Below are 26,837 nucleotides of genomic sequence, written 5' to 3' on the forward strand. Positions count from 1 at the left end.
CATATTCTCACAATAGAGCTTTTCTTTTTTTCCTCTCTCTTTTTTTTTCTCTCCTGAAAAGGTATATTACTCATACGTATAGGCCTACGTAGTACGTACGAGGAACGTTCATAAGTAGGATACAACATATGAGGTAAAAGTGTACACATATTACTCGTAGTACGTACGAGACGACGACGACGTATAATGTATACATATTATCGACATTGTAAAATGATTGATCGAACGAGAGCTAAACAAAAATTTGTCTGGTAATGTTTGCCGTCGTCGTCGAGTGATCTTATGTATGTATTTTACAAAGACAATGCTTCTACGAGCAGCACGAAAATATGAAAATATCTAAACAGGATAAACGAATTAATATTTTACAAATGGCGTTCGCTTATTTGACGCATTTGGTCGCGGTTTCTCGCGTGAATTTTAAACATCTCTCCGAGAAATGGTATTTTCACCACCACCACCTCCACCAACGCAACGCGTCGATGTGACCGGAAAATACGCTATGGTAAAATTATACACGACGCGATGCGATGGTTATAATACTCATACTATAATTTTACAAAACCATACTACATACATATTAAAAAGCTCTCACTCGTTCGCACAACTCTTCCAGCTTTCCTACAAAATACAAATAGATATGTACATACGAATCGAAAAACATAAGAAAACATAAACATAATAATATTTCAATCAAAAATCAATACACACCGATATTGTAGAAAAGAGAGAGAGAGAAAGAGCTTTTGTCGACTTTCTCGCTATGGTGTATTCGTGTTGCTATTTATGACCTACTTTTATATACGAGCTCGCAGGGGGAAAATTGTATTAATTTCTCAGCCGATCTGTATTCGGTTTGAAGATGCAGAGGGGGCATGATGGAGGATGGAAGGAGGATGATGGCGATGATGGTGCAAGAGAGAAAAAAAAACGTGTGCGAAATTTTTCAATATTCGACTAACCTGTCCTTCGGCTCGTTTCCTTTCGAGTTCTTTTTGTCTAGCATGTTCTTCGGCGATTCGTTGTTCGATAGTTTGCAACGATTCGCGGGTAAAAGGACGGAATATACTTTTTTCTTCGGATAGTGAATCTGAGTCGATGGACATGATTTAAGAACCTGCTAACAGATGGCAGCAACACTGTGCTGCCTTCTCTCGCTTACAGTACTCGGCAGAGTACATTCGGCCGCTTTTATATCACTGTAATCATAACCACACACACATGGGTGCAAATGTTCGGTAAAAGTGTCACAATATAGCTAGCCAATACAATATGATAAAGAGTATAGAAGATTGAATTAATAATGGTGCAAGGGGCAGGGGAGCAGAAAAATCAGCAGAGAGGTGCAGATGTCAGCTTCCAGGTCAACGTCCCAATAAACCACAAAAAATTTATTCCATCGAATGATGAAAACTACGAACCTGTTCAAAGCAATCCTCGAACAATGACTTCTGGTATTGATTGTTCTGAAGACAATCTCACAAGACAACTTTTTGAACTGACACTCTTCGATTCTAACGAAACCAAGCTATACTGAAAGGGCATGTTCTAACAACCTCCATAACAAAAATATCAGGGACTCGAGTCAATTTTAAGATTGTTGACAAAGTTTGGAAAATTTTAAAAATTCAAAGAAGCAGTTTCAAAGAGAATTTTAAAACGTTTTCATGATATCATACACATCATTTTTTTTAAACGAAGTGAACGATTGTATCATTCTTGAAAAAACAAACTCAGGAAAATGTATGAAAAAGAAGCAGGGGATTAAAAATATTTTTTTCATTTTTTTGAAAAATATTTCCGTATTTTTAAAAAAATGAATTGGATTCATCACAAGCCACCCATTTCCAAAACAAAATCCTACGTATTTACGGCAAACACGTTAGGCAATTTCATTAACACGATCAGTGGTACTCAAATCTACATACTAAGCAAGAGGAACCCAGGATAAACACTTCGAGCAAAAATTCGAAGATCTACAGGAACTATCCGAACAGACATCCTCTGATTTCAATGAAACCCGACTGAATCAGGAGGGTGGATCGTGAAACCCCGGTGACCTAAATTTCAAATTCCAACGTTCGTTTATGGACTTTTTCAGACGTTTTTAAAACATCAAAAAAACTGCTGTTTTGACGAATTTTTAAATTCATTTTTCTTTTCAAAGAACCGAACCACTAAAAATACGAGCATTTGCGCCATCCCAACCCAAAATATCCATTTTTCTGTCATTATGGGACCTCCACCAAGTTTTGACGTTTTTAAAAAAAAATTTGTTAGGTGCTCTGAAAGAATCAAAAAATGAATTTTTGAGCACTTATAATTTCAGTGAGTTGAACTTTCTGGAAAAATTCATAAATTGCTAGAGGCTCCAGAAAGAATTTGAAAGAATGATCCACATTCGTTCACTTACCTCAAAAAAATTTATGTATCCTAAAAAAAATTAAAAAATCACTGTTGAAACAGCTTTTTCAAATTTTCACCTTTGAATTTGAACTTATAATTTTTAAAAAACTTTCTAAAAATCCAAAAATAAACATTAGCATTTGATTAAGGGCTTTTACGACAGGCTCTGATTATCTATATTGCTTGATTCCGTTCAAATCGGAAAAAAACGGTTCAAAAGATTTCCTTGTCAGAATAATTTTGAAACGATGTAGGTAATAAAAATAATCAACAATGTTGCGACAGTATCATAGCAATATTGTAGCAATGTTACATGGACTGCTCTATAGCAATGTTGCAACAAAATTGCAGAAAAATTGCGACAGAACTGTAGAAATGTTGAAAAAATGTTATGAGAGTGCTGCAGTATTGCAAGAAAGCTGTGAAAAAAATTGGGAAAAAATTGCAAAAATATTGCCACTAAGTATATTGCAAAAAATGTCATAGAAAATATTGTCAAAATATTGTCACAACATTGCAAAAAAATATTGTCACTACATTGCAAAAAAATATTGTCACAATATTGCGAACAAATATTGTCACAATATTGCGAACAAATATTGTCACAATATTGCGAACAAATATTGTCACAATATTGCGAACAAATATTGTCACAATATTGGAAAAAAAGTCATAAAAAACATTGTCACAATATTGCAAAAAAATATTGTCACAATATTGCAAAAAATATTGTCACAATATTGCAAAAAATATTGTCACAATATTGCAAAAAATATTGTCACAATATTGCGAAAAATATTGCAGGGTGTCTACCAAAATTTAATTTTCAAAAATAGCGACTTTTCGCGACCTTTTTTCGCGACTTTTTTTCAGTACCCCCCTTTTTTTAACGAAAAAAATTGGCTTCCAATAAAGTTCGCACTTATTGAGTGGTGGGAGGGGGGGGGGGTGAGGTGTGGACAACTTTCAATAGTTTCCATGTGACATAAATAGTCATCCAAATTTTCGAGCTTTTCTTTTTCCTTTTCCATCTACTTAACATTCTTCAGTTCTAAAATTTCAATTTCTTCGATTGTTCTTTTTCTAGTCATTTCAACCACTAATTTTTCTTTTTGTTTAAGCGAGAAGTTCATTCTTTCACTTTAAAGCTTTGAAAGTTGAATGATATTTTTTCAGAAATTTCGATGTGCAAAAAGAAAAGAAAACACGCCCGAGCGAAGCGAGGGCAAAAGCTTTTGAAAATTTGACTTTTGAAAAGTAAAAAAACACGTTTTTCTTCCATCACAGGCCCTTTTTTTGTTGGACCCTCCAGAATGAGCGAGTCCGGGGTAAACTCTCCTCTTTTCCCCCTCTCGACGGTCCTGCTCCTCCAGCAATCTAACAATAATTCCAATCAATTTTTTTATCAGCAAGACTCAACTTTTGGCCAAAGAAAAAGAAATAATATGCCCGAGCGAAGCGAGGGCGAAAGCTTTCGAAATTTTGAATTTTTATGATTATTTAAAATGCTAATTTGGCAGTAGCATTAACATTGAATAATACATAATTCGAAAAGTTTGAAAAAATTAAAATCGGGACAATTTATAGCGACTTTTTGGTATTTTTGGCGAAAATCGCGACCTTTTCGCGACTTTAGCAACCTATTTTCAAAATCGCGACTTTTCGCGACTTTTAGTGCTATAGCGACCTGGTAGACACCCTGCATATCACAATATTGCAAAAAATATTGTCACAATATTGCGAACAAATATTGTTACAATATTGCAAAAATATTTCCACAATATCGCAAAAAAGTCATAGAAAACATTGTCACAATAATGCAAAAAAATATCGTCACAATATTGCGAACAAATATGGTCACAATATTGGGAAAAAGTCATAGAAAACATTGTCACAATATTGCAAAAAATTGTCACAATATTGCAAAAAATTGTCACAATATTGCAAAAAATATTGTCACAATATTGCGAACAAATATTGTTGCAATATTGCGAACAAATATTGTTGCAATATTGCAAAAATATTTCCACAATATTGCAAAAATATTTCCACAATATTGCAAAAAAGTCATAGAAAATATTGTCACAATAATGCAAAAAATATCGTCACAATATTGAAAAAAAAAATATTGTGACAATATTGCGAACAAATATTGTCACAATATTGCGAACAAATATTGTCACAATATTGCAAATAAATATTGTCACAATATTGCGAACAAATATTGACACAATATTGCAAAAAAGTCATAGAAAACATTGTCACAATATTGCAAAAATATATTGTCACAATATTGCAAAAAAAAATATTGTCACAATATTACAAAAAAGTCATAGAAAACATTGTCACAATATTGCAAAAAAAATTGTCACAATATTGCAAAAAAATATTTTCATAATATTGCAATGCGAAAAATATTGTCACAATATTGCAGAAAATATTGTCACAACATTGCAGGAATGTTGCTACAATATTGCGGAAGTAGGTACAAATATATCTTTTTGTAATGCTTCAAAGAAAATAAACAGGAAATTTGAAACCAAAAATTAAACAATTTTAAACCCATTGAATAGCTCAACTTTTTATCAACATCATCATCAGTACAAAAATTGAAAGCCTCAATAAATTAAAAAAAAAATAATGATAATAATTCTCGTTCAACATCTCAAAATCCTCCTAGGACACGAGGACCCCTCAACGTTGATCGGCATCTTAAAAATGAGAATCAACAATTCAAAGCATATATAGGTAAGTAAAGTACCTATTATATACTTTTTTTTAGAAAAAAAAAACAGTTTTTAAACAATTGAAAATTTTTAGTTTTGAAAGGGATGTTCATGAAATTTTACACGAATTTTTAGAAAAAAAGTAGGTGTAGGTATACGAATTTTGAAAAATGGTTGGGGGGGTTTACCAAAATAGATGTGTCTCCGCTTGAATCGAGTAAAACAACTCTCATCAAACAAGGAAACCTTCATTTTGAATTGAAAGTATGCAGAATCTAAAGGTCCTTTAGGAGAAAAATTATATGAGTCCACAAAGTGATGTTATTTTTGGAAAATCGTTGAATTTTTCGCTGCAACAGGTGCCACACTCAACTTGCTTTGAAAAAAAAGGTCCAGTTCCAAAATAATGATGCTCTAAATTTTGCGTCGATCTGGGACATTCTAGTCAAAATTCAAGAAAGGTTCCTGCTGTGAAAACATTTTCCAGGAAACATTCTGAAATACTTCAAAAAAATTAATAAAATAGCCAAAAACACAAATTTTTTCGAGTTTCTGAAATTACATAATTATAAAACAACAGATGACTATCAAAAAATTACCACCACTATACAAAAAAATCCGACCTCTCAGCCAATTTATCCTACCCCAAGCACCAAACCATTTCCAAGGTCAATATCTTAAACCTCAACAAAAAAAAAAAAGTTTAAACTCGAAAGCAATGAAATATTTACTGTTCGTCCATTTGCGATGTGTGACTGTCGCGGAATGACGCCTTCTCACTATCGTCGTCTTCTACTCCTCGACACGTCGTGCTTCTCCATAATACCCGACGAATATCTTTTTATAAATCTGAAAGCACACATAAAACAACGTAAAATAAAAACACGAAAATACAATCAGCCTCGTAAATTACTCGAGCAATAAGTTCTAATCAAGACTCAACGGCGCACAATTATATGTACTCTCCAAGAGGCACACTAGTATATGTGTAGTCGACTCGAACACACGGCAAAGTATCTCGCTTTGCTTTCCAGTAAACGAAATTAAATTGAAAACGATGGCGTAAGTTTTATCAAATAGAATACACGCTGCATTAAATTAGACGTTTACTCGGTGCAAATGAACGTCGATAGATTAACAGTAAACTTTCAACGTAAACCATTTCGCATCCTTTTAAAATAATACTCCCTTAATTATATACCAATAAACTTTCCATTCCAATTCGAGCCGGGCTGTGATCGCTGCTGCGTTTCGGTTCGGTTTTTCCGCGCGTTTTACCAAATCGAATTACTACCTATACCCAGTCAAATATCGTACGCAATATCCGACCAACTCTCGGTGTGTTTTTCGCAATTAAAACGAATGTCAAAAATGTTATCAACATCCCTCGTCCGCGTTAAATATATACGATCAATATTATTATATTAAACCTTCGATAAACCAACACCAATATCAAACGGCCACAGGTGAAATGAAGTCTTCGCCGAGTTACACCAGTAGTGCTACTGTATATTATGGTCCGAGAACCGAGACCCCGCGTACTTCTCGTAGTCTTGTAGTATTTTGATTGACGTCTGTTCGGTTTCATTTCCCCACAGTTACAGGTGCTTCCATTAAGATAACGATTATGTATTTGTAAATTCATCCCTTTTCTCTCTGCTAAATAAGCCTATCTGTACAAATACCTATACCTATTCTGCCTCGTCTGGCTCAATCAGCTGTCATTTCACCCTTTAATTTCCTTTCAAAAATACCGCAAAAATTAAACCAGGAAATTATTTCACCAAATAATGACATTTACTTGTATCTACCAAAAACTACGATGGTAACTTAACCGAACTCGAAATATACCATCGTCATGCACAGAGCTGAAGGAATCGGCATGGAAATATCGAATTTTGACATTTTAATTACAAATTGAGAAATTCTGTTGTCTTTGAAGCATAAATCACTGAATAGGTAAATGAAACTGTGAGAGAAATTTTTTGACGGATTCCGAACTCGCTTTTGTATACGTATCAAGCTAGGTTTCATTCCAACACAAAAATAAAGAAAAAAATCAGATTGGAATTCAGCGCCTTCGAAAACTATGAAATTGATATTACATATATGAAGAGTTCTTATCAATTTTTCACCCCTCTATCCAGCCATTTAAACAACTAATCTTGAGATCAATGATTTAAAAACTTCAGAATTGAGATAATGAATGCTCTGAAGTAAAATTTCGGAGACCAATACTGTGAGTTTCTGACAAGCGAACCTCTTGAGGTGTCACTCTTCGATTTGAACGGGACCGCGATTATTGGAAAGAACATAGTCTAAAACCCCCAAAACCAGATTTTCAGCTGCTCAAGTTCATTTTTCGATTTTTGGCGAACGTTTGAAAATTCAAAATTGACTGTTTTTGGAGATTCATGCTTTTTTTAAAAAAGTACGTACTTGATCAGTAAAAATGGTCAAAATAAACCCCAAAACTAATATTAATTACCCAAATCCAAATTTCAGCATTTCCAGCCATTCTGGAGCCTCCAGCGCGATTTTTCAATTTCTCCAGAATTTTGAATTTGCTCCAGAAGGCGTGAATATGAAGTTGGGCAGCTAAAAATCGAGTTGTGTATTATACTCGACCTGTTTAACAAGATTATCCACATATGAGCCGATTTTGGGAGTGACACCTCAAGAGTGGTTTTTTGACCCGCATTTCTTATAACAAAAATATACAAAAATCAAAATCTCTCCAAAATCGGCGCAAATGTGGATAAACTCGTTTAATAGGTCGAGTGTAATACAAAACTTGATTTTTATAGCTGCCCATCTTCATATTCACGCCTTCTGCAGCAAATTCAAAATTCTGGAGAAATTGAAAATCGCGCTGGAGGCTCCAGATTGGCTGGAAATGTTGAAATTTGGATTTGGGTAGTTAATATTAGTTTTGGGACTTATTTTGACCAGTTTTACTGATCAAGTACGTACTTTTTTTAAAAAAAAGCATAAATCGTCAAACAATCAATTTTGAATTTTCAAAAATTCGCCAAAAATCAAAAAATAAACTTGGGCAGCTGAAAATTTGGTTTTGGGGGTTTCAGACTATGCTCTTTGCAAAAATCGCGGTCCCGTTCAAATCGGAGAGTGACACCTCAAGAGGTTCCCTTGTGAGTTTGAATTAATTCAACTTTCAAAAAAACAACTCAATTTGACACAAAATTCGAAAAAATTGATTTTTTAGGTAAAGATAATAATGTAATTATTTCAAGTGACTTCAGAGCTTTTTTTCAGAGATTTCACGTCATTTTAAGGCATTTTGAACACTTTTTCGCGCACCCTCGTAAAATTTCATTTCAAATCTCATCGATTTTTGATGATTTTTAGAGATTTTAAGACTTTTTTGGGTGTATTTACTTTTACGTTATTTTAACACGCTTTCAACACTTTTTCCATATTCATTTTAGTCAACTTTTTTCCATTAGTTTGGCAAAATAGGATTTTAATACTTTTCAACAAAACTATGAAAACGCGAAAATATTCACTCATTTTTGGTAGAAAAACAGTCAGTATCTAAAAATTTTTCAAACACTTTTTTTAATGTTGAACATATGTACTTTCAAAATTTTGTACATTTTTGACGGTTTTTCATAATTTTTTAGGTCATTTTCCAATTTTGTACTTTTTTTTGTAAATTCATGCACAGAGGGACATTGACGGGTTGGACTGGACCCAAAAAATAAATTCATATTCAGACTCAACGACCTCGAAAATATACCATTCGATATATCACTCGACTTTTCACGAATAATTTCAAAATTTTGGTCCCCTTTTTGGGACACAAAGGGACTTTGAGGGATTGGACCCTGAAAATAAGTTTATATTCGTTCTCAGTGACTTCGATAACATACCTACTATTCGATATAGTCCGGCATATGACAATAGGAGTAATTGCACCCCCCCCCCCCGCCGATTCTCCGGGACAACTTTTTTCTCAAAGGGGACATCCTAAGGAACATTTTAAAGCAAAATTGCCAAAAAAAAAGTTGGCCTTACTTACAAAATGGCGGCCATTTTGATTGACAGGTCAGCCGAAATCGCAGATTTTGCGTTTTAACATAGGACTTGCACGAACTTTTTCAAACTTTACAAAGATAGATCGAACGATCATGCAAAAATGTATCACCTGTCAAAATTTCAAGTGCTAAAGTGCGTTTTTCGATTTTTGGTGAATTTTTGAAAATCGAGTTTAGGCCAAAAATGAGGGAAAAAATTAAAATTTTACCAAATTGACCGAGAAAGCTGAAATTTGGGACATGCCCTATTTTCGACATGCCAAATCGATTGGAAACGGTTTCAACCCGTTTTGAGCAGTTCTGGAGCCTCCAGCAGATTTTTGAAACTCGAAATTCTCACAAAATTCCATCAAATTGGAGTTGTAAAGCTAAAATTTATTCTAAAAACTAATTTCAATACGCTACGAAGTACTGCAGGTAAATTTCAAGTCGTTTTGGATCCTCCAGCGACTTTTTGAAAATTCCTGAAGCCTCCAGCAGATTTTTGAAACTTTTAATTTACACAAAATTTCATCAAATTGAGATGGAAAGCTGAAATTGACTCTACACTCCAATTTTAACACCCTCTGATGACGACTTCAGGTGGGTTCAAGTCATTTTAGGACCTCCAGCGACTTTTTTGAAAATTACTGGAGTCTCCAGTTGATTTTTAAAACTTGAAATTTTCCCAACATTAATTTATCAAATGGAGTTGGCAAGCTGAAATTTACTTCGCAGACTACATGGTGGTTTCAAATGGTTTTGAAGCTTCCAGCTACTTTTAGGAAACTTCAATTTTCCAAAAAAACGTCATACAACCTTTCAAAAAGTTGCTGGAGGCTCCAAAACGACTTGAAATTCACCAGCAGTCAACATTGTAGCGTATTGAAATTAGTTTGCAGAATGAATTTCGACTCTCCATCTTGGTTTGATAAAATTTTGGGGAAATTTCAAGTTTCAAAAATTTACTGGAGACTCCAGTAATTTTCAAAAAAGTCGCTGGAGGTCCTAAAATGACTTGAACCCACCTGAAGTCGTCTTCAGAGGGTGTTAAAATTGGAGTGTAGAGTAAATTTCAGCTTTCCATCTCAATTTGATGAAATTTTGTGTAAATTAAAAGTTTCAAAAATCTGCTGGAGGCTTCAGGAATTTTCAAAAAGTCGCTGGAGGATCCAAAACGACTTGAAATTTACCTGCAGTACTTCGTAGCGTATTGAAATTAGTTTTTAGAATAAATTTTAGCTTTACAACTCCAATTTGATGGAATTTTGTGGGAATTTCAAGTTTCAAAAATCTGCTGGAGGCTCCAGAACTGCTCAAAACGGGTTGAAACCGTTTCCAATCGATTTGGCATGTCGAAAATAGGGTATATCCCAAATTTCAGCTTTCTTGGTCAATTTGGTAAAATTTTGATTTTTTCCCTCATTTTTGGCCTAAATTCGATTTTCAAAAATTCACCAAAAATCGAAAAACGCACTTTAGCACTTGAAATTTTGACAGGTGATACATTTTTGCATGATCTTTCGATCTATCTTTGTAAAGTTTGAAAAAGTTCGTGCAAGTCCTATGTTAAAACGCAAAATCTGCGATTTCGGCTGACCTGTCAATCAAAATGGCCGCCATTTTGTAAGTAAGTCCAACTTTTTTTTTGGCAACTTTGCTTTAAAATGTTCCTTAGGATGTCCCCTTTAAGAAAAAAGTTGTCCCGGAGGATCGGCCGGAGGGGGGGTGCAATTACTCCTATTGGCATATGCCGGACTAATATATCAGTCGACTTTTCACGATTTTTCAAAATTTTGTCCCCCTCTTTGGGACACAAGGCGAGCTGTCAGGGGTTGGACCCTGAAAATAAGTTGGTATTCGTATTCAGCCATCTCGAAAACATATTATCATGCAGATTCGTTTTTCAAGTATTGATTCAGTTGTGTGTTACTTGAAAAATCAAGCAGTCAAGCACCCCTCCCCCCAACCCCCGGGGAGGGTTGAAGACCAATCAATGGTGGTTTAATTAGTAGTTGGGTGACTACAATTTGTGAAAAAAAATTGAGCGAAAACGAATGATATTAAGTTGTAACTTTGATTAATTTATTGGACTGACCTTTTTTAAAATATCTACCTACTCTTTCTACCCCTTCGAACGTAAAATCAAATTATCGAGAATTTTAAGGAGGACATTTTTATAGATATGAAGGGTGACTTTCCAAAACGCACTAAGTCCAAAAACCGGTTTTTTCAGAAATCGTAAAAAAATGCGGATGCGAAGTACTGTGAATTCTCCATCACCAATGATGATAAAGTTGTCTATTCGAGGTGTTTAGGCATCGGTCTCTTTTAAAATCCGGAGTTACCTAACCATATTTTTGACGTACGGAGTTGTGAAATGTTGAACACTGGATTTAGTGCGTTTTGGAAAATCATGGATTTAGTGCATTTTGGAAAATCATGGATTTAGTGCATTTTGGAAAACCAATCAAGTTCAAAAAGTTACAAAATGTCTTTAACAAATTTCATTAATGAAATTTGTTAAAGACATTTTGTAACTTTTTGAACTTGATTGGTTTTCCAAAATGCACTAAATCCATGATTTTCCAAAATGCACTAAATCCATGATTTTCCAAAACGCACTAAATCCACAAAACAGATAATTATTAATCTGTTTTGTGGATTTAGTGCGTTTTGGAAAATCATTTTTTTTACGGGCACTTTTAGGCTTTCAAAGTAGGCATGAAACGGCAGCTTTTTGCAATTTTTATCACTTGGAGTGATAGGTCACATGTTTTACTACCAGATGGCGCACCTAACTCATTTTTGTCAAAAATGGACTTAGTGCGTTTTGGAAAGTCACCCTTCATATATAATATAAGGTTTTTCTGGTAAATATATTTCCGGAGTTAATGGCAAAAAACGTGAATCGAAATCGGTTTCAGCCCCCTAAAAAAATTAGCGCCAGGGGCAGGAGGGACGAATTCTTCCTGGTAGTTCAGAGGATCCATCTGAACACATTCTCGAACAAAAATTTCATGCACCAATTTTTTTCCTTTTTAAAACCGATATTTGCCCGCTTTATTTGAGTTTGCTAATTTTTGTAGGGGGGGGGGGGGGTCGAGTAGAGAGCTTTCTGAAAACCTGGTTGAAAAAAGTAGTGAAAAAAAGTAGAGGTTTTTTCAATAAAAAAAAATTCCGTTAGATACAAGCATACTATGAAGACGTGTAGAAATGAGCTTGAGACTTACGTTAGAGTATAAGAAATGAAAAGCAAACATTTTCATTAATAAAAAAAACTTATATCGCACAACTCATCTAGCTCCACTTTTCAGCATCAAATTCGAATCTGATACCACCCCCGTGCCCGAGAAACGAATAACTCGTAGCGAATCGATTTCCAAAGCCTATATCGATTACGTTATCAGTGAGTTTAAAAAAAAAAATAGGACAGAGCGAAAGAAAAACTACGAACTGAAAATTGCATTTCACCTAACGACATCTTTTTCTACACGTTTTAGAGAAAATTTTCATCGACATTCTGAACCTATCTTCATCTCAAAGGAACTTTAACGAATGAAATCATTCATTACTCGATAAATACGGTACTTTTCACGTCCGAGGGTTGATTTCACGACGAGAAAAACGCCGAGGGACAACCGAAGATAGAAAATTTCCACCGATAAAAAAAAGAGTACCTATCTGGTATTCTCAGACGATACTATACAACATATATATACAAACAGAACAAGACGAATATAAGAGCTCATCGTAGAATAGAAGAGGTAAGGAAAAAAAGAACCAACGTAAATTACTACCCAGAGAGTTGGTAATTCTGTTGGAAAGTACTCGGCGGTAATCTATTTCCGAAGAAATTCTCGCGCTAATAATACAGAATTTCAATTAAATTTACAAATCAAAACTCGACGAGGAAAAAAAACTTTTAATTTGAAAGTTTAATTCGCATCACAAAAGAATTAAAAATTATCCTCGACATTTGGTAGCAATTCAGTCGTTAAATCTGTTTTTAGAGGCGTTCTCACAACGTTACCGGGTATTCCCCGACGTTCAGTTAAAGAGGTAATGGGGGTCAGAGACAAGGGGGCTGAAGAAAAAAAAAGCGCCAGGGTTATACTAACGACGGTAAAAACGATAGATAATTCGTTATATACGGGGAAAAAGAGCTCATCGAAACGAGTTCGCGGTTAAAGCTCGTACTTTTTCTCTCCGCCTCGCTCAAAATAAGGCATTTTTTTCCACATCTGTGTACCAAAATACCCCATAAAAACTTGTACAAACAACTATATACGAGTGTACACGTTACGTCGTCTCGTATATATACAAAAACCTGCCGTCCTCCGCGACCGCGTCCGGCCCAACGCAAATGTTAAGAAAAATTTAATAACGAAACACATGGTGTGTTTTTCGAGCGCGTTTGTCGTATTAAAAGCAGACCTTGAAATGTAATAAATTTAAAAAGCTCATTCGTTCGCCACTTAACGAACCTCCATTTCTTATTTGGTAAATACTTACACTAATTATCGATCGAGAAATTCATTTTCACCGCCCAACTTATAGTACCTACATAGCTTGTTCGGGGGTTTTTCTCTCGCACGTAGTAGCGCTTCGATAGTTATTTTTATTCTAATTGGCAAATTAACGAACGAAAAACTCGCTAATCGAATGAAAAGCTGTTCTGTCGTAGATTTAACGAGCAGCCGACGACGAATTTCAAATATCCACCTATACCAATACCAATACCTACCAATATACGTTCATTCATTCGTGTATTTTTCCTTTCTTTTTCTTGCCAGTCGTTTTGTGTGTTTTCGCATACGGTATATGCGACAAATTGACGAATCGAATATTATAGGTTTGCTCTCGCTTGTCAAATTTATCGAGAAGTTTGAAATTTCAATAACGATCTGACGAAATGTTCCATAATCATTTTTGCCAACATGTTACCGAATATTTTGCCATTTTAGGCCGTCATTTGACGACCGAAGAGCTGTTCGCGAACGATGTTTTCATACGTAGAATGGATTATTCATTCGTGACTTTTTGATATCTAATTTATTATATTGAATAAAAAAGTGGGTTGAAAAATTATCGATTGATCACACAATTCATTCATCTTGAGCCCAAATTTAGTCAAAATTTTGAAATCGGCGCTGCAGAAAACATTAAAATTTATATGCGTGATGCATTTCATCCGAGATGGCGCTAATTGCCAAGTGATCCGAAGCACCACAGATCCAAGGTACAACACCACTGACCACCCCCTGCGTGCAAAATTGAATGTTTTAATCTGGAATTTTTATGTACATAGCAATTGTCTCCAAAAAATATTGTGATTTGTATAGAAATGCAATGAAGTCCTCATTACTCGATTTAATTGAAAGAGGGTCATTCCACCTCAATTCGACCAACGTTTTTGAGTCATGTCCTTGGATTTTGCCCAAATTTTTTTTACAATGTCTATCCACCCAATAAGAAAGAAACCCGCAATCAGTTTGGTCTCAGCCAGGGCTGTTAAATTACCGTAATTTATTCGCTGGTAAAATACGGCGGTAAAATATGGTAAAATACGGTATTTTACTAATTTGGATTTGAAGAGTTATTTGTAGTTTGACTTCGAAGTTCTGAACTTCGGACCTGCCTCTGAAGTAAATTTTCATCTGTTTTAGGTGTTATTAGAGATTATAGGAAATTTTCCATGGACTTTTTTTGGAAATTTATGGGGGAAATTTTTGGTAACTTTCAAATCATAAATTTCCATGGAAATTTGGAAATTTATGAAGGAAAGATGGGAAAAAAGTGCTCAATTTGGCTTTTTGGTAAATTATGGTAAAATACGGTAATAAACTTTTGGTAAAATACCGTAAAATACGGTAAAATACCGCCGTAATTTACCAACATAAATTACCTTACAGCTCTGGTCTCAGCCCCCTCAGGAGGTGGGTATTCGCCGTTGTCGTGGTCGCACACCTTTATAGGAGATAGCGCATAGCGTATACTTCCATCTACGAGTATATTAACCGGTTTCTAGTGTATCTGATAGTTTCTTTCAGGGTTTCACAGGGAGTGTTGGCCGGTGAGTTTGTTGTTAACAGCTCCGATCATTTCCTCCCTCTTGTCGTTCTTCCTTGAATTTTCCTCTGTACCACTAGCATGAAAATACCGTTTTCTCGTATTTTATGAGCTAAATATTTTAGCTTTCTGTTCTTGATATCTTCTATTATATCTCTCGAGCTACGTCTCCTCTGATGAGTCAGCGGCAGCTGATAAATAACAGCCGCCACGGACGTCGTAGCCGCTATATTTCTCTATAGTACAGTCATTTTAGATGAAATGAGAGGATTTATTCGGACTAATTCCTACAAAAGGTTTTTTTGCGGGATACTGTAGTGGAAGGGGTCCTATTCAACATACTAAAAGTCCCACCCCGTACCCCGCGTGCGTCGCGTGCTAGAGCGTGAAAAGTGTCCCGCCGCGGCGTTTTTTGCGATTTTCTCGCGAGGAGTTGATTTTACGTCGAAAATAGTTTTATTTTTGTGTTCTACGTCAAATTTCCGATCTAGTGATATATCAACTGTCCTTCTACCCCCAAGGGGGGTGGAGCTAGAACTATTCAAAGAAGGGGGGTTTCCTGAAAAATACATAAATGTTATAGGCGCCTAAGAGGGGTGAAATGGTCCCCGAAAGCGTTCGAGTTGATATTAACATGGAAGATGGGTACCATTGAGAAACTTCCGCGTGAAAAATTTCAGATCCACATCCCCTCCCCTTTTTGAGGAACCCCCCTTTTCTGAAATTTCAATACCACTTTTCTCAGCCCCATTTTAACCGATTTTGAAAATTTTTCAGTATGTTATGTATATCCCTAGTAGGTATCCCCACAAAAATTTTCAACCCCCTCCCCTCATATTTACCCCTCAAAATGGTGTAAAAATGTGTCTGAGGGAGGGTTGGGGTAAAATGGGAATTTTGGGGAAAATAACTAAATATTAATGAACAGGGTGTCGTTTTCTTATGATTCGATACCGCTTGAGGGGTAAATATGAGGGGAGGGGGTTGAAAATTTTTGTGGGGATACCTACTAGGGATATACATAACATACTGAAAAATTTTCAAAATCGGTTAAAATGGGGCTGAGAAAAGTGGTATTGACGTAGAACACAAAAATAAAACTATTTTCGACGTAAAATCAACTCCTCGCGAGAAAATCGCAAAAAACGCCGCGGCGGGACACTTTTCACGCTCTAGCACGCGACGCACGCGGGGTACGGGGTGGGACTTTTAGTATGTTGAATAGGACCCCTTCCACTACAGTATCCCGCAAAAAAACCTTTTGTAGGAATTAGTCCGAATAAAAAACTTAAAATGACTGTACTACTACTCTTAGATTAGTTTTTAGTCTTGGTAATACATTCGATCGATGTACTCGTATATGTCTCAGTATCCGTGTATAAAATATAAATATATTCGAATATTCGAAATGTGTGCTTCATTGAAAGATGTAATATCTTCTACTACGACTTTCCGTTCCTCTCCTATTCTTGCTAACACTTCCTCGTTGGTAATGAAGTCCTTCCATGAGATCCGTAGTGGCGTAGCTTAGTAGCCATTGATAGCACCACATCTCAAAAGCAGATATTTTCTTCTCGCATTCTGCACTCATGGTCCATGTTTCACAGGAATAATTCAGAACTGTCCATATCGCACCTTGGGAGTGATAAGGTTACATCTCAAAAAAGTGAAATTTTACAGGCGAGTGATATTTTTTTTTTTTAAACTTGATTCCTTATTTTCATCAACTTATAGTGAATTGTGATGATTGAATAGCACCTTATTTTAAAGATCTGGAATCGTACCTTCATTTAGCATAAGAACACTTTGAAAAATAAAATCTTAAGGGTATTCTCTACGGAGCACGTTCTGTAACGTTTTTTGATGAAAAATGGTCAACTTTGGACGAGGATTGTGCCAAAACAACTGAACTGATTTTTCTGGGGTTTGATTTATTTTGCTCAAAAAACATTCAAAAGCGAGGGTATGTCGAGCTATTTTTGATTTTGGACATTTAATAGCTATAAGGGGGGATTGACTGGAGGTACTTTAGATGCCTCACATCTCTGTTGTAAAAGCAAAATTAGAAAATATGGCTACATACCCTCGCTTTTATAGATAGAATATCACTATATGTGTCATTCCGTAGGTAAAGGGCCCATTTGGTCGTTTTTATTTATCGAGATAATTGTGTTTTTAGTGAAACAGTTGAAAAAATCGAAAATCGAGGTTTTGATGGATTTCAATGTAGAACATATCCGACTATCTCGTGTCGAAGTATCAAGGCCGCAGGTGCGCCCCAAGCAGAGAAAAACGGAACTAAAGTTTTTCTATAAAGGGCCCATTTGGTCGTTTTTGCTTTTTAGCAGTAAATTCGTTTCCAAAAAAATACCCTACAAATTATACTGCACCTAGTTGCCAGTGGCAACATGTATACCATTCAAAAACGCGATTTACGTTGGTGCAGCGTTAGCCGTGTGACACTGATAACGGATTGCGGAGTAGGAGGTCCTGGGTTCAAATCCCGCCTGGGGAAGAAATTTTTTGAAAATTTTTTTTCATGATTTTTATTTTTACAAGTTGAATTTTGACAGAAAATGTAATTTAATCATTTTTTTTCTGCTTTTGAAATGAGTAATGAATTTTTATGCAAAATTTAAATTTATTAATCATTGTTTTTCAGGCTTAAAATATTCATAAACATGAAAATGTTGAGTAAAAAAAATCGCTATTGCAGGTGGGTAGTAATATTTGACATCAGAAACAATAATCTTCAATTTTAGGTATGAAGGTTTTCGGATTACGTGAAATTTCAGCTTTTTTCAGAAAAAAAACTTTGAAGGCAATTTTCTCAAAAGTTGAGTTTTTCAAATTTTTAGTTCTGGATTTTTTTTTGGAGTTTTTTTTTGCACTTTTTGGGCTTCTATCCAGCTCATATGATTGCTCCGGAGGTCTACTTTATCCCCCCACCCCTAACTCAATATCGACCAAATGGGCCCTTTACCTGCGGAATGACACATATTGGTGAACAAAATTGGAAGAATTTTGAAAATTCACAGAGAAATCCCTGCCTAAAGTTTAGATGGGAGCAGGTCGCGGGACATAAGAACGACTAAATTTGTTCACTCCATTACACGCAGTCTTACGAACGAACGATGAAAATAACGAACAAATCGGCTTCATATTTCGACCGTTTGTCGAATTAGAACCATCTCCGTAATAGGAAGCGCCCCAAAAAAATTTCATGTCAACAAAGACAAGGCCTGCATAATTCCTACAAAGTAGAGCCCCGCGCCACCACCACCGTTTTAAAAATTTTTGGTGCCGCCGCCGCCGCCACTTCTGAATAATTTGCTTGGCTGAGCCAATTTAAATCACTCAAATGGCAAATTTTAGGAAAATTTTCCCTATCCTTTGAGTTTTTTCAAGTGGCTAAATTTTTTTATTTTGCCACACATTACCTAGAATGATCTCTCTTCTCATTGTCAGCTTGGAAAAGAATGCTTATTTGAGAAGTTGAATAATTATAATTTTGCAATTTTGCATACAAATTTTTGTGTTTTGAGGTGATTTAATTTTATGATTTATGGAAAATTACCTCAAAATTTCGTACTAATACGACCCTCAATTTTTGATGAATCATTCATGAACGAATTGATCAATTTTTAGAAATAACCATTCGCCAAACGCCAACGAATTGATCAATTCTTTAATTTATGAATCAATTCGTTCACGGATGAGTCACTTATACGAATCGATTCGTTCGCGAACGAGTCACTTGTACAAATAAATTCGTTTGCGAATGATTCACTTATACAAATCAATTCGTTCGCGAATGATTCACAAAAAATAATTCAATCCGTTCGTGAATGATTCACCAAAAATTGAGAAAATGAATCGATTCGTTCGCAAATGAATCACTAATACGAATCGATTCGCTCGCGAATGAATCACTAATAATACGAATCAATTCATTCGCGAATGATTCATCAACAATTGAGTAAATGAATCGATTCGTTCGCGAACGAGTCACTTGTACGAATCAATTCGCTCGCGAATGAATCACTAATACGAATCAATTAGTTCGCGAACGAGTCACTTGTACGAATCGATTCGTTCGCGAATGATTCACCTACAAATCAATTGAATGATTCATCAAGAAATCAATCAATTTATTTACTTAATCCCCAATTGTTCGTCAATGATTCGATTCGATTGTAAACAGATCAATTGCTGTACAAATGTTTCAAAAAAAGTGAATCAATTCGTTCGTAAAAAATTTTTATTTAAAGAAAAGTCGGTCTTCTCACGCTAAATGCGTAAGTGGTTTTTAATTACTTATTAAGTGCAAAAAAATTTTTGAAAAATAATTGTTTCAATTTTTTATATAGCTATTATTGATTCCAACAACGAAATAAAAAATTTTGTTCATCTGTTATTGATATTGTTTTATTCTTTTTCCAACTTTTTGGGGTTCTATAGGCACAGAGATGCCAAAATTATTTATCATGACTTTTTCATCGCCTATTTTTCACATTTTTACCCCATGAAAATACCCCCCCCCCCCCCCAAAAAAAAATAAATAAATAAATAAATAACTTGAAACTGCGAGGAAATTTTTTTGGATTTGTAGGCAAGTAGGTATTTTAGTTTTTGCATTTCTCTAATTTTTCGAACAAATGTTTCATTTTTTGGGCTTTTTGAAAAATTTTCAAGTGTGTTTCGAGCAAAATTCATAACTTTTTCACGACTTTTCAGTTTTCATGACTTTTGTGAATTTTATGACCGTTAGACACTCTGTTCTAAACCCTTTAACGCCTGGGGGAAGTTCAATCCATAAATTTCAAGAAATTCCATGAGAGAAGTTGGACTAATTGTGATATTTGAAAAAATATGAATTTAAGGAAATTGAGGACTTTCCTCATTTTTGTCCGAGATTGCGATCAATACGAGATGCTTCAGCAAACAGGAAGCGTAAATTTTTTCCTATAAATATTTAAAAATGGAGAAAACCTAAGAAATCACCAAAAGCTTGAAGAAAACAAAAGAAAACCATAAATTTTTAAGGGTTTGGCCAAGAATTTAAATTACACAAAGTTAAAGGGCAATGTCTTCATTTATTCTTACGCCATTAATAAATTCCTAAATTTCTCACTTAATCTGTTTTTCAAGACTGAATTATTTATGAGCCATAACTTACCTATTCAATTAATGATAAACTCTCGGTCCAAAAATTGCATACCTTCCCTTCATCTTCCCCATCCCGCTCAAGTTCAAAGCAATTGAAACCGAATCGAAAAAAAAAAATACGAGTACACATTGCACAAAAACATAAAAACTCAGACGGGAAAAAAATCAAAACTCTGGCTTTGTCAATTTTCGCCATTAAAATTCATTTCTCGATATTTTAATTGGAAAAAAAACCTACGCCTATCGCGAAAACTTTTCAAACGTGTATTTTCAAAGCTCGTTTCAACATCATTATATTCGTAACATTGGGCGAGTCGACAGAAAAAATTCGAATTTCATTAAAACGCCTTCGGGCAGATGGAGAAATCCTAATGACTGAGAAAAAGGCCGATTAAAAAGGTCAGTAATTTATCAAGAGACCACGAACCACGTTAATTGGAAAAGTCGTATTGTTGTTTTCAAAAGAACGTCTTCTTAAGGACGAATTTTATTAAATTTTTCACCGCTCTGTAGAAGTTTTTGCGTGGAATTTCAATCTTGTAGTAAGAAAACAGAATTTTTTCCAGGGCAACAAATTGGCAGAAATGAAAAAAAAAACAAGTAGCTGTTTCAATCGATCTACTGAAATACATCTAAAAAAATATTATGTGATTAGTAATTAATTTCAAGGATCGAATAATTTTTCACATTTTTAAATAAAAATTCCGAAATTGTACAAGAATTGAAACCATTTACTTACTACATACAAAATTAGCAGGAATTGAAAAAGCAACACTTTAGTCTAAAAAAAGGATAAAAAAAGTCAAAAAAAGCGAACTTTAGTATTAGAATAAAACCTTTATTTCTTTTCAACGTTAAAAAGCGAAGCTATAAAATAAAAACCGCAACACCCTTGTTGTTTGCATATACCTTGTAAGACGTCTAAATAAAAAAAAAAAAATGAAAACAACTTTGTATAAAATTACTACGGATGCACCGAGACGAAAAATCATTTGAAAACAAATTTTTGTCATAGCAATAATTTCACTTCCTTTAACACGACAGAGCTTTGTTAAAATACCAGCGCATTTTGAGTGATAACAAACTCGCACACTCGAGTTATTTTAACGACATTTCGTTATTTTAATTTTACTCTCTTTTAATTAACTCGCGACTCGTCGAGTGTTTCACAGCGCTTTTTTCATTTCGATTGTTGAGATTAAAAGTAAAAGAGAACAGGGGCAAAAAACCAGAAAAAAGAACACGTCTGACGTCGTCGACTCGTCGCTCGTTGAGCGAACCTTTCACTATTATATGGCCACTTTCGCTTTCGCTATTTTAAGAACATTATTCGATGTACTACGAGGGAAAAGCGAGTATAGAAAAAAAAAGTTACATGAAAAAGAAATCAATACTAAGGACTTTTAATTAATAAAGCAATATGCTACCTAAAGAGAGAAGCACACCGACTCGGAATCGTTTTGAAATCCAAATGGAATGTTGGCTAAAAGTGGTGAACGAGAGTTTGTACTATTAAAAGATATTACACGAGGTTATACGATTATACTGGGGCGACCTTGTTGAGAAAATTATTCGTTCTCGAGGCTTTTATTACTTTGACATTTTTCCCTTCATCACTTCTTTTTTTCTACGTTTTTTTTCTTTTTTTTCGATCCGAGTAGTCGTCGTATGTAAAAAAATTTGTTTATTAAATTTTCTTTCGAGATCGTTTTTCAAGCTAGAGAAAAAAAAATGATGACAGATACGCGAATCGCCAACATTTGGCCGAATTTAAAACGAAAATACGAGTACGAATCGTGTTTCGGATGCGTGTTCGAATGACGCCATTTTTGAGTCTGTCAAATGCTATTCTCGTATATATACGTAGGATACGAAAACGTATACCATAAGGTGGTCAAATTTAGCCAGATTAGGGTTTTTAGTAGAGTAATCCTTTTTCCCTTGAAAACCCAACCAACTTCGTATCGTCTCGCGAAACACATTTACAAAATACTCGTACCTCCAGCGCCGTAATTTTTCCACTTATACTATCGCGAGCTACCTTTCTGCGAAACTAACGTCTCGTACATGTAACAAAAATACACACGTAAACGGTTCCTTCTCTCTTTTTCTTTTTTTTTTTATCGTGCACCATAGGGTGTTTCTTGAAGAATGCAAAATTATTACACGAGTAAAAATTTATTCGAGTGAAATTGAAACAACTTCTAAATTTATAACAGAATTTTTCGTCCTGTCACCAGTCGATACCTCGAATTACAGCTATACGAGTGAAATGAAACTTAATAATTCGTAGTCAGTCACGAAAAATGCGAAATTTTTTCGATAAAAAACGGAGTGCGATGAACTCGATTTGAAAATGTAGAAAGCATGGTTTTTTCGCATTTTTCTCAAATGCTTCGAGTACATAGTACAAACCATACACAAGAATCGAAACAGTATTTTAAAATTACCAAAATAATCATATTTCCATTGCAAGTAGGTACATCACAAGGTCACCTAACGTAATACAAAATCGACGTATTTACGGCAAACAGGGTAGGCAATTTTATTAACACCATCTTTCGTGCATTTACGGTGAACTGATTAGGTAACCTAAGTATAACACGTTCATCATACCCGAATAATCTCGACTCAGTCGCGCAGTCTCGTGTTTGTATGAAACTTCAATGGATGAAAAAAATGGACGAAAAAAACACATCGAGGGATGAATTTTTGGAAAATTCTTTCCTCTTCTTAATATTGTCCTTCAGAATTGATTTTTCACATCTTTGGGCCCTTTTTGAGCCTCCAGCGAAAGTACAGTGATGATAACTTTTTTCAAGAAGCTCATTATTCTATTCGTCGCAGTTCTGAGATTTTCTCGTGAAAAAAGGGCTCATAATCTATCGGATTTTTATTGGTTGAAAAATCACTCAACTTTTTTCTGTTAAAATACAAAACTTCTTGAACCTTCTATTCTCGAGTATCCCTCCCAACAATTGGTAGGTACCTAATAGGTATTCAAAAATTCAATAAGATTGAATCATTATAGAGAAAAAAATTTCAAATCAGAAAAAACATTGTAGGTACCTACTTTAAACCAAAATTATACCTATTTGTCGGTATTCTTTCTAAAATGGACAATTTTTGTGATTTTTTTCAAATTATTTTGCATTTTTGGGGTTTTTAAGATTTGAAATGAATAAGAATGTTGAATAGTTGAAAAAAATAGCAAAAATTGAACAAAATTGCCTTCAAAATTCGCCTCAAAGTCGGAAAAACAGAAATAAAAATGTTTAAAAATTACCGAATTAAAAAAAAAATTGTAAAAACATGAGAATGAGAATCTATGAAAATTACCTATTGAAAATTATCAAAATTAAGTAAAAAGAGCAAAAAAGGTTCATAGATATCTCACCGAAACTGGGCCAATTGCAAATTGTCAGAAAAGATACCATTGAACTGGTATAAAAATGTACTAAAAAAGAACCCAAATTGATCGGGAAATGGAAAAATTGGAAAAAAATTGATAAAATACGAGTAAACTACAATTTTGTCAAATACCGTACAAGTTGCTTTGAAATATTGGGTAATTATTCAAAATTGAATAAAATCGTTGAAAATGAAGCAAAAATTGACAAAAAAATACCGACATTTCGCTAAAAAAAAAAAAAAAAAAAAAAAAACGAAGTATTCAAATTAGCATCGTCAAAAAAAATTGAAAATCTCAAGTTTATTACAAGTAAGTTGTATTGACGCAAAAGTTGTTAAAATTAGAGAAAAATCGATGATATAAAATTATTATACCTACGTACTATCTTCAATATTGAGAAAAATAATAAAAAATTTGGTTGAATCGACAATCGAAGTTGAATGTGTGAAGATGTGAACGTTATTAAACATTTGTCAATAAAATGGCTGAAATTTTCCAATTATTGCAAGAATAAATAAAATAAGTATTAGCAGAATTGTTACGAAAAAAATCTACAATTTCATGAAAAACCGATGTATTCATTCAGCTGGATAAAAGTACCCAAAATTTGCATCAAAAAAATGGTTACATGCATATAAAAGTCTCAAACAATGAAGAAATGAATTTGTAAACAAAATTGATCGTTGTTGAAGATTTTGAAAAAAGACGATGAAATTTTCAAAATTTTGTACTTACTTTCAAAGTGATATAAAATTAAAAAGTCATCAATTGAACAGATTTCCATCAAAATTTTCAAAAATGACACAAAAATTAAAAGTGTAAAATTGAGCAACATTTATTAAGATCACGCTAAATAACTTTTTTCACAATTTTAAATTTTATTTTCAGTTTTTCACTCTACTTTCGGTTTTCATCTTTATTTTCAGGGTGTGGAAATAACTCATTTTCAAAGTTTTTGGTTTCATTTTCATCATTTGATTTTAATGTCAGTTTTTGAATACGTCAAAGTTTTTAGTTTTACTTTCATTTTTAGTTTTCGATTCAGTTTACGACTTTTGATTTAATTTTCAAATCCTTACCTAATTCCATTATTAGATTTCAATTTCATTTTTAGAGTTAGTTTCATTTTCAATTTTTGATCTAGTTTTCATAATTTTCAATTTTTGATTTCAATATTGGTTTTCTATCTTATTTTCAGCTTTTGATTTCATCTTCCGAGTTCTGATTTTTAGTTTTTCATTTCATATTCAATTTTCAATTTATTTTCAGAATTTCCTCTTCATTTGTATGGTTTTGAATTTCATTTTCGAAATTTTCATTTTTACTCTCAGCATTTAAGTATGTTTATTTTCAAGTTTATGATTTCATTTTCTATTTTGAATTTAATTTTTTGTTTTGCATTCAAATTTTCTAGATTTTCACTTTCGTTTCCAATTTTCTATTTTATTAATTTACAGAGTGTACGATTTCATTCTAAGGTTACGATTACACTTTCAGAGCTTTTAATTTCAATTTCTGCTTTCATTTTACTCATACTTATGTATTTCAAATTTTCGAATTTCATTTTCCAATTATGAACTTTGATTTTCAGTTTTTGATTTTAATGTTTTTAGAGTAGGTATTCGCTTTTATGCTCAGTTTTCGATATAATGTTCAAAATTTTCAAGTTTGTTTTAGATTCAAGACCAAATGTCTAGTTTTCAATTTCATTTTCAGTTCTCGATTACAATTTTGGGTTTCTCGTTATATTTTCAGTTTTTGATGTAATTTTTGGATTATGATTTTTCATTTTTCATTTCATTTTCAGTTTTTTTTTTTTGTTTTCAATTTTTGATTCTATTTCTAGTTTCTAATACAATTTTCTTTTTCTATTTTCGATTTCAATTCTAGTTTTCTATTCGATTTTCAGTTTGTAGCTTGATTTTCTTTAGAGCAAAGGGAAAATAAGGTTTATACAGCCAATCATGATCCCGAGATTGAGGATGGGACAAATCACAAAACCAGTTTTGAGACCCCAGGAGTCCAAATTCATCGATGTTTCGCATGTCTGATATTTTTTTTTTTTTGCCGGAACATAAATTAATCTTATAGCCACAGGGATTTCAACAAAATTCGCTCAAATTCGGTATTTAGACAATAGTTTAGCGTACGAGTCAAGAGTTTGAGTGGGGATGACCCTGAGTCAATATTCACAGACGTCCAATTTTTTGGGAGGGGGGAGGAGAGGGTCACAAAAAAAAAACAAAAAAAGGCAACCTATAAGAGTTTTGCATTTCACTTTCGCGATTTCTCATTTTTCTCTCAATATTTAATTTCGTTCTCGAGTATTTTATTTTATTTTCAGTTTTTCGATTAGTTTTCAGTCTTTCATTCAGTCAATTTTGAGTAAGCCTATTTTCTCATTTATGGAATTATTATTTTGCATACACTTTCCGAGTTTTCAATATTTTAGATTTTGATGTACCTCTGCCTATATTTTAGAGTATTCAATATTTTATTCTATGCCTTTGATTTAATGTTCAGGATTATTAATATCATAATCAGTTTTAGATTTCATTTCTTGGATTTTCAATTTCATTTCGAGTTTTCCATTTCATTTTCCGAAATTTCGATTCTACCTTAAGAGTTTTCGATTTTCTTTTCAATATTGAAAACTAACTGATGAATTTTTTTTAGCATTTTCCCAATATTTTAACAGATAAATTATTCAATGAGCGATCTTTCGCATTTCTTGAAATTTCCCATTTTTTTATTTTTTTAAAAATCATCCAATCATTAAAACTTGCTTTAAAAAAGACTCAATGAGCTACACTTCTATTACTCGTTAAAATATATCTCGAACTAAACAACTTCAAAACTCTCAAACACTCGACTAGGCACCCTAAATAAAAACTACCGAACACTATTAATCGTTTTATAATAACTATACATACCCATTACCTACGTAACTAACTCTAAGTATCTACGTAGCACAGATGAGGCATAGCAATTAAAAAACAATAACAACGACTCGAA

At 33.8% G+C, this 26,837-nt stretch overlaps 1 protein-coding gene across 6 annotated transcripts in view; it reads right to left on the reverse strand.

The window, feature by feature from the left end:
- Positions 1-26,837, reverse strand: part of para (paralytic) — a 231,388-nt gene that overhangs the window by 86,838 nt on the left and 117,713 nt on the right. For all 6 annotated transcript variants that reach the window (XR_010559142.1, XR_010559143.1, XR_010559144.1 and 3 more), the window contains exons 3-4: positions 5,864-5,981; positions 963-1,199 (exon numbers count right to left, since the gene is read on the reverse strand). Coding sequence is in view for 1 of the 6 variants with exons in the window: in XM_065366779.1 (XP_065222851.1) it covers positions 963-1,106 (144 nt within the window). In the remaining 5 variants the exon portion in view is untranslated. The remainder of the gene's footprint in view (positions 1-962; positions 1,200-5,863; positions 5,982-26,837) is intronic.

This window comes from Planococcus citri, chromosome 5 (genome assembly GCF_950023065.1).
Source record: "Planococcus citri chromosome 5, ihPlaCitr1.1, whole genome shotgun sequence".
NCBI classification, from domain to species: domain Eukaryota; kingdom Metazoa; phylum Arthropoda; class Insecta; order Hemiptera; family Pseudococcidae; genus Planococcus; species Planococcus citri.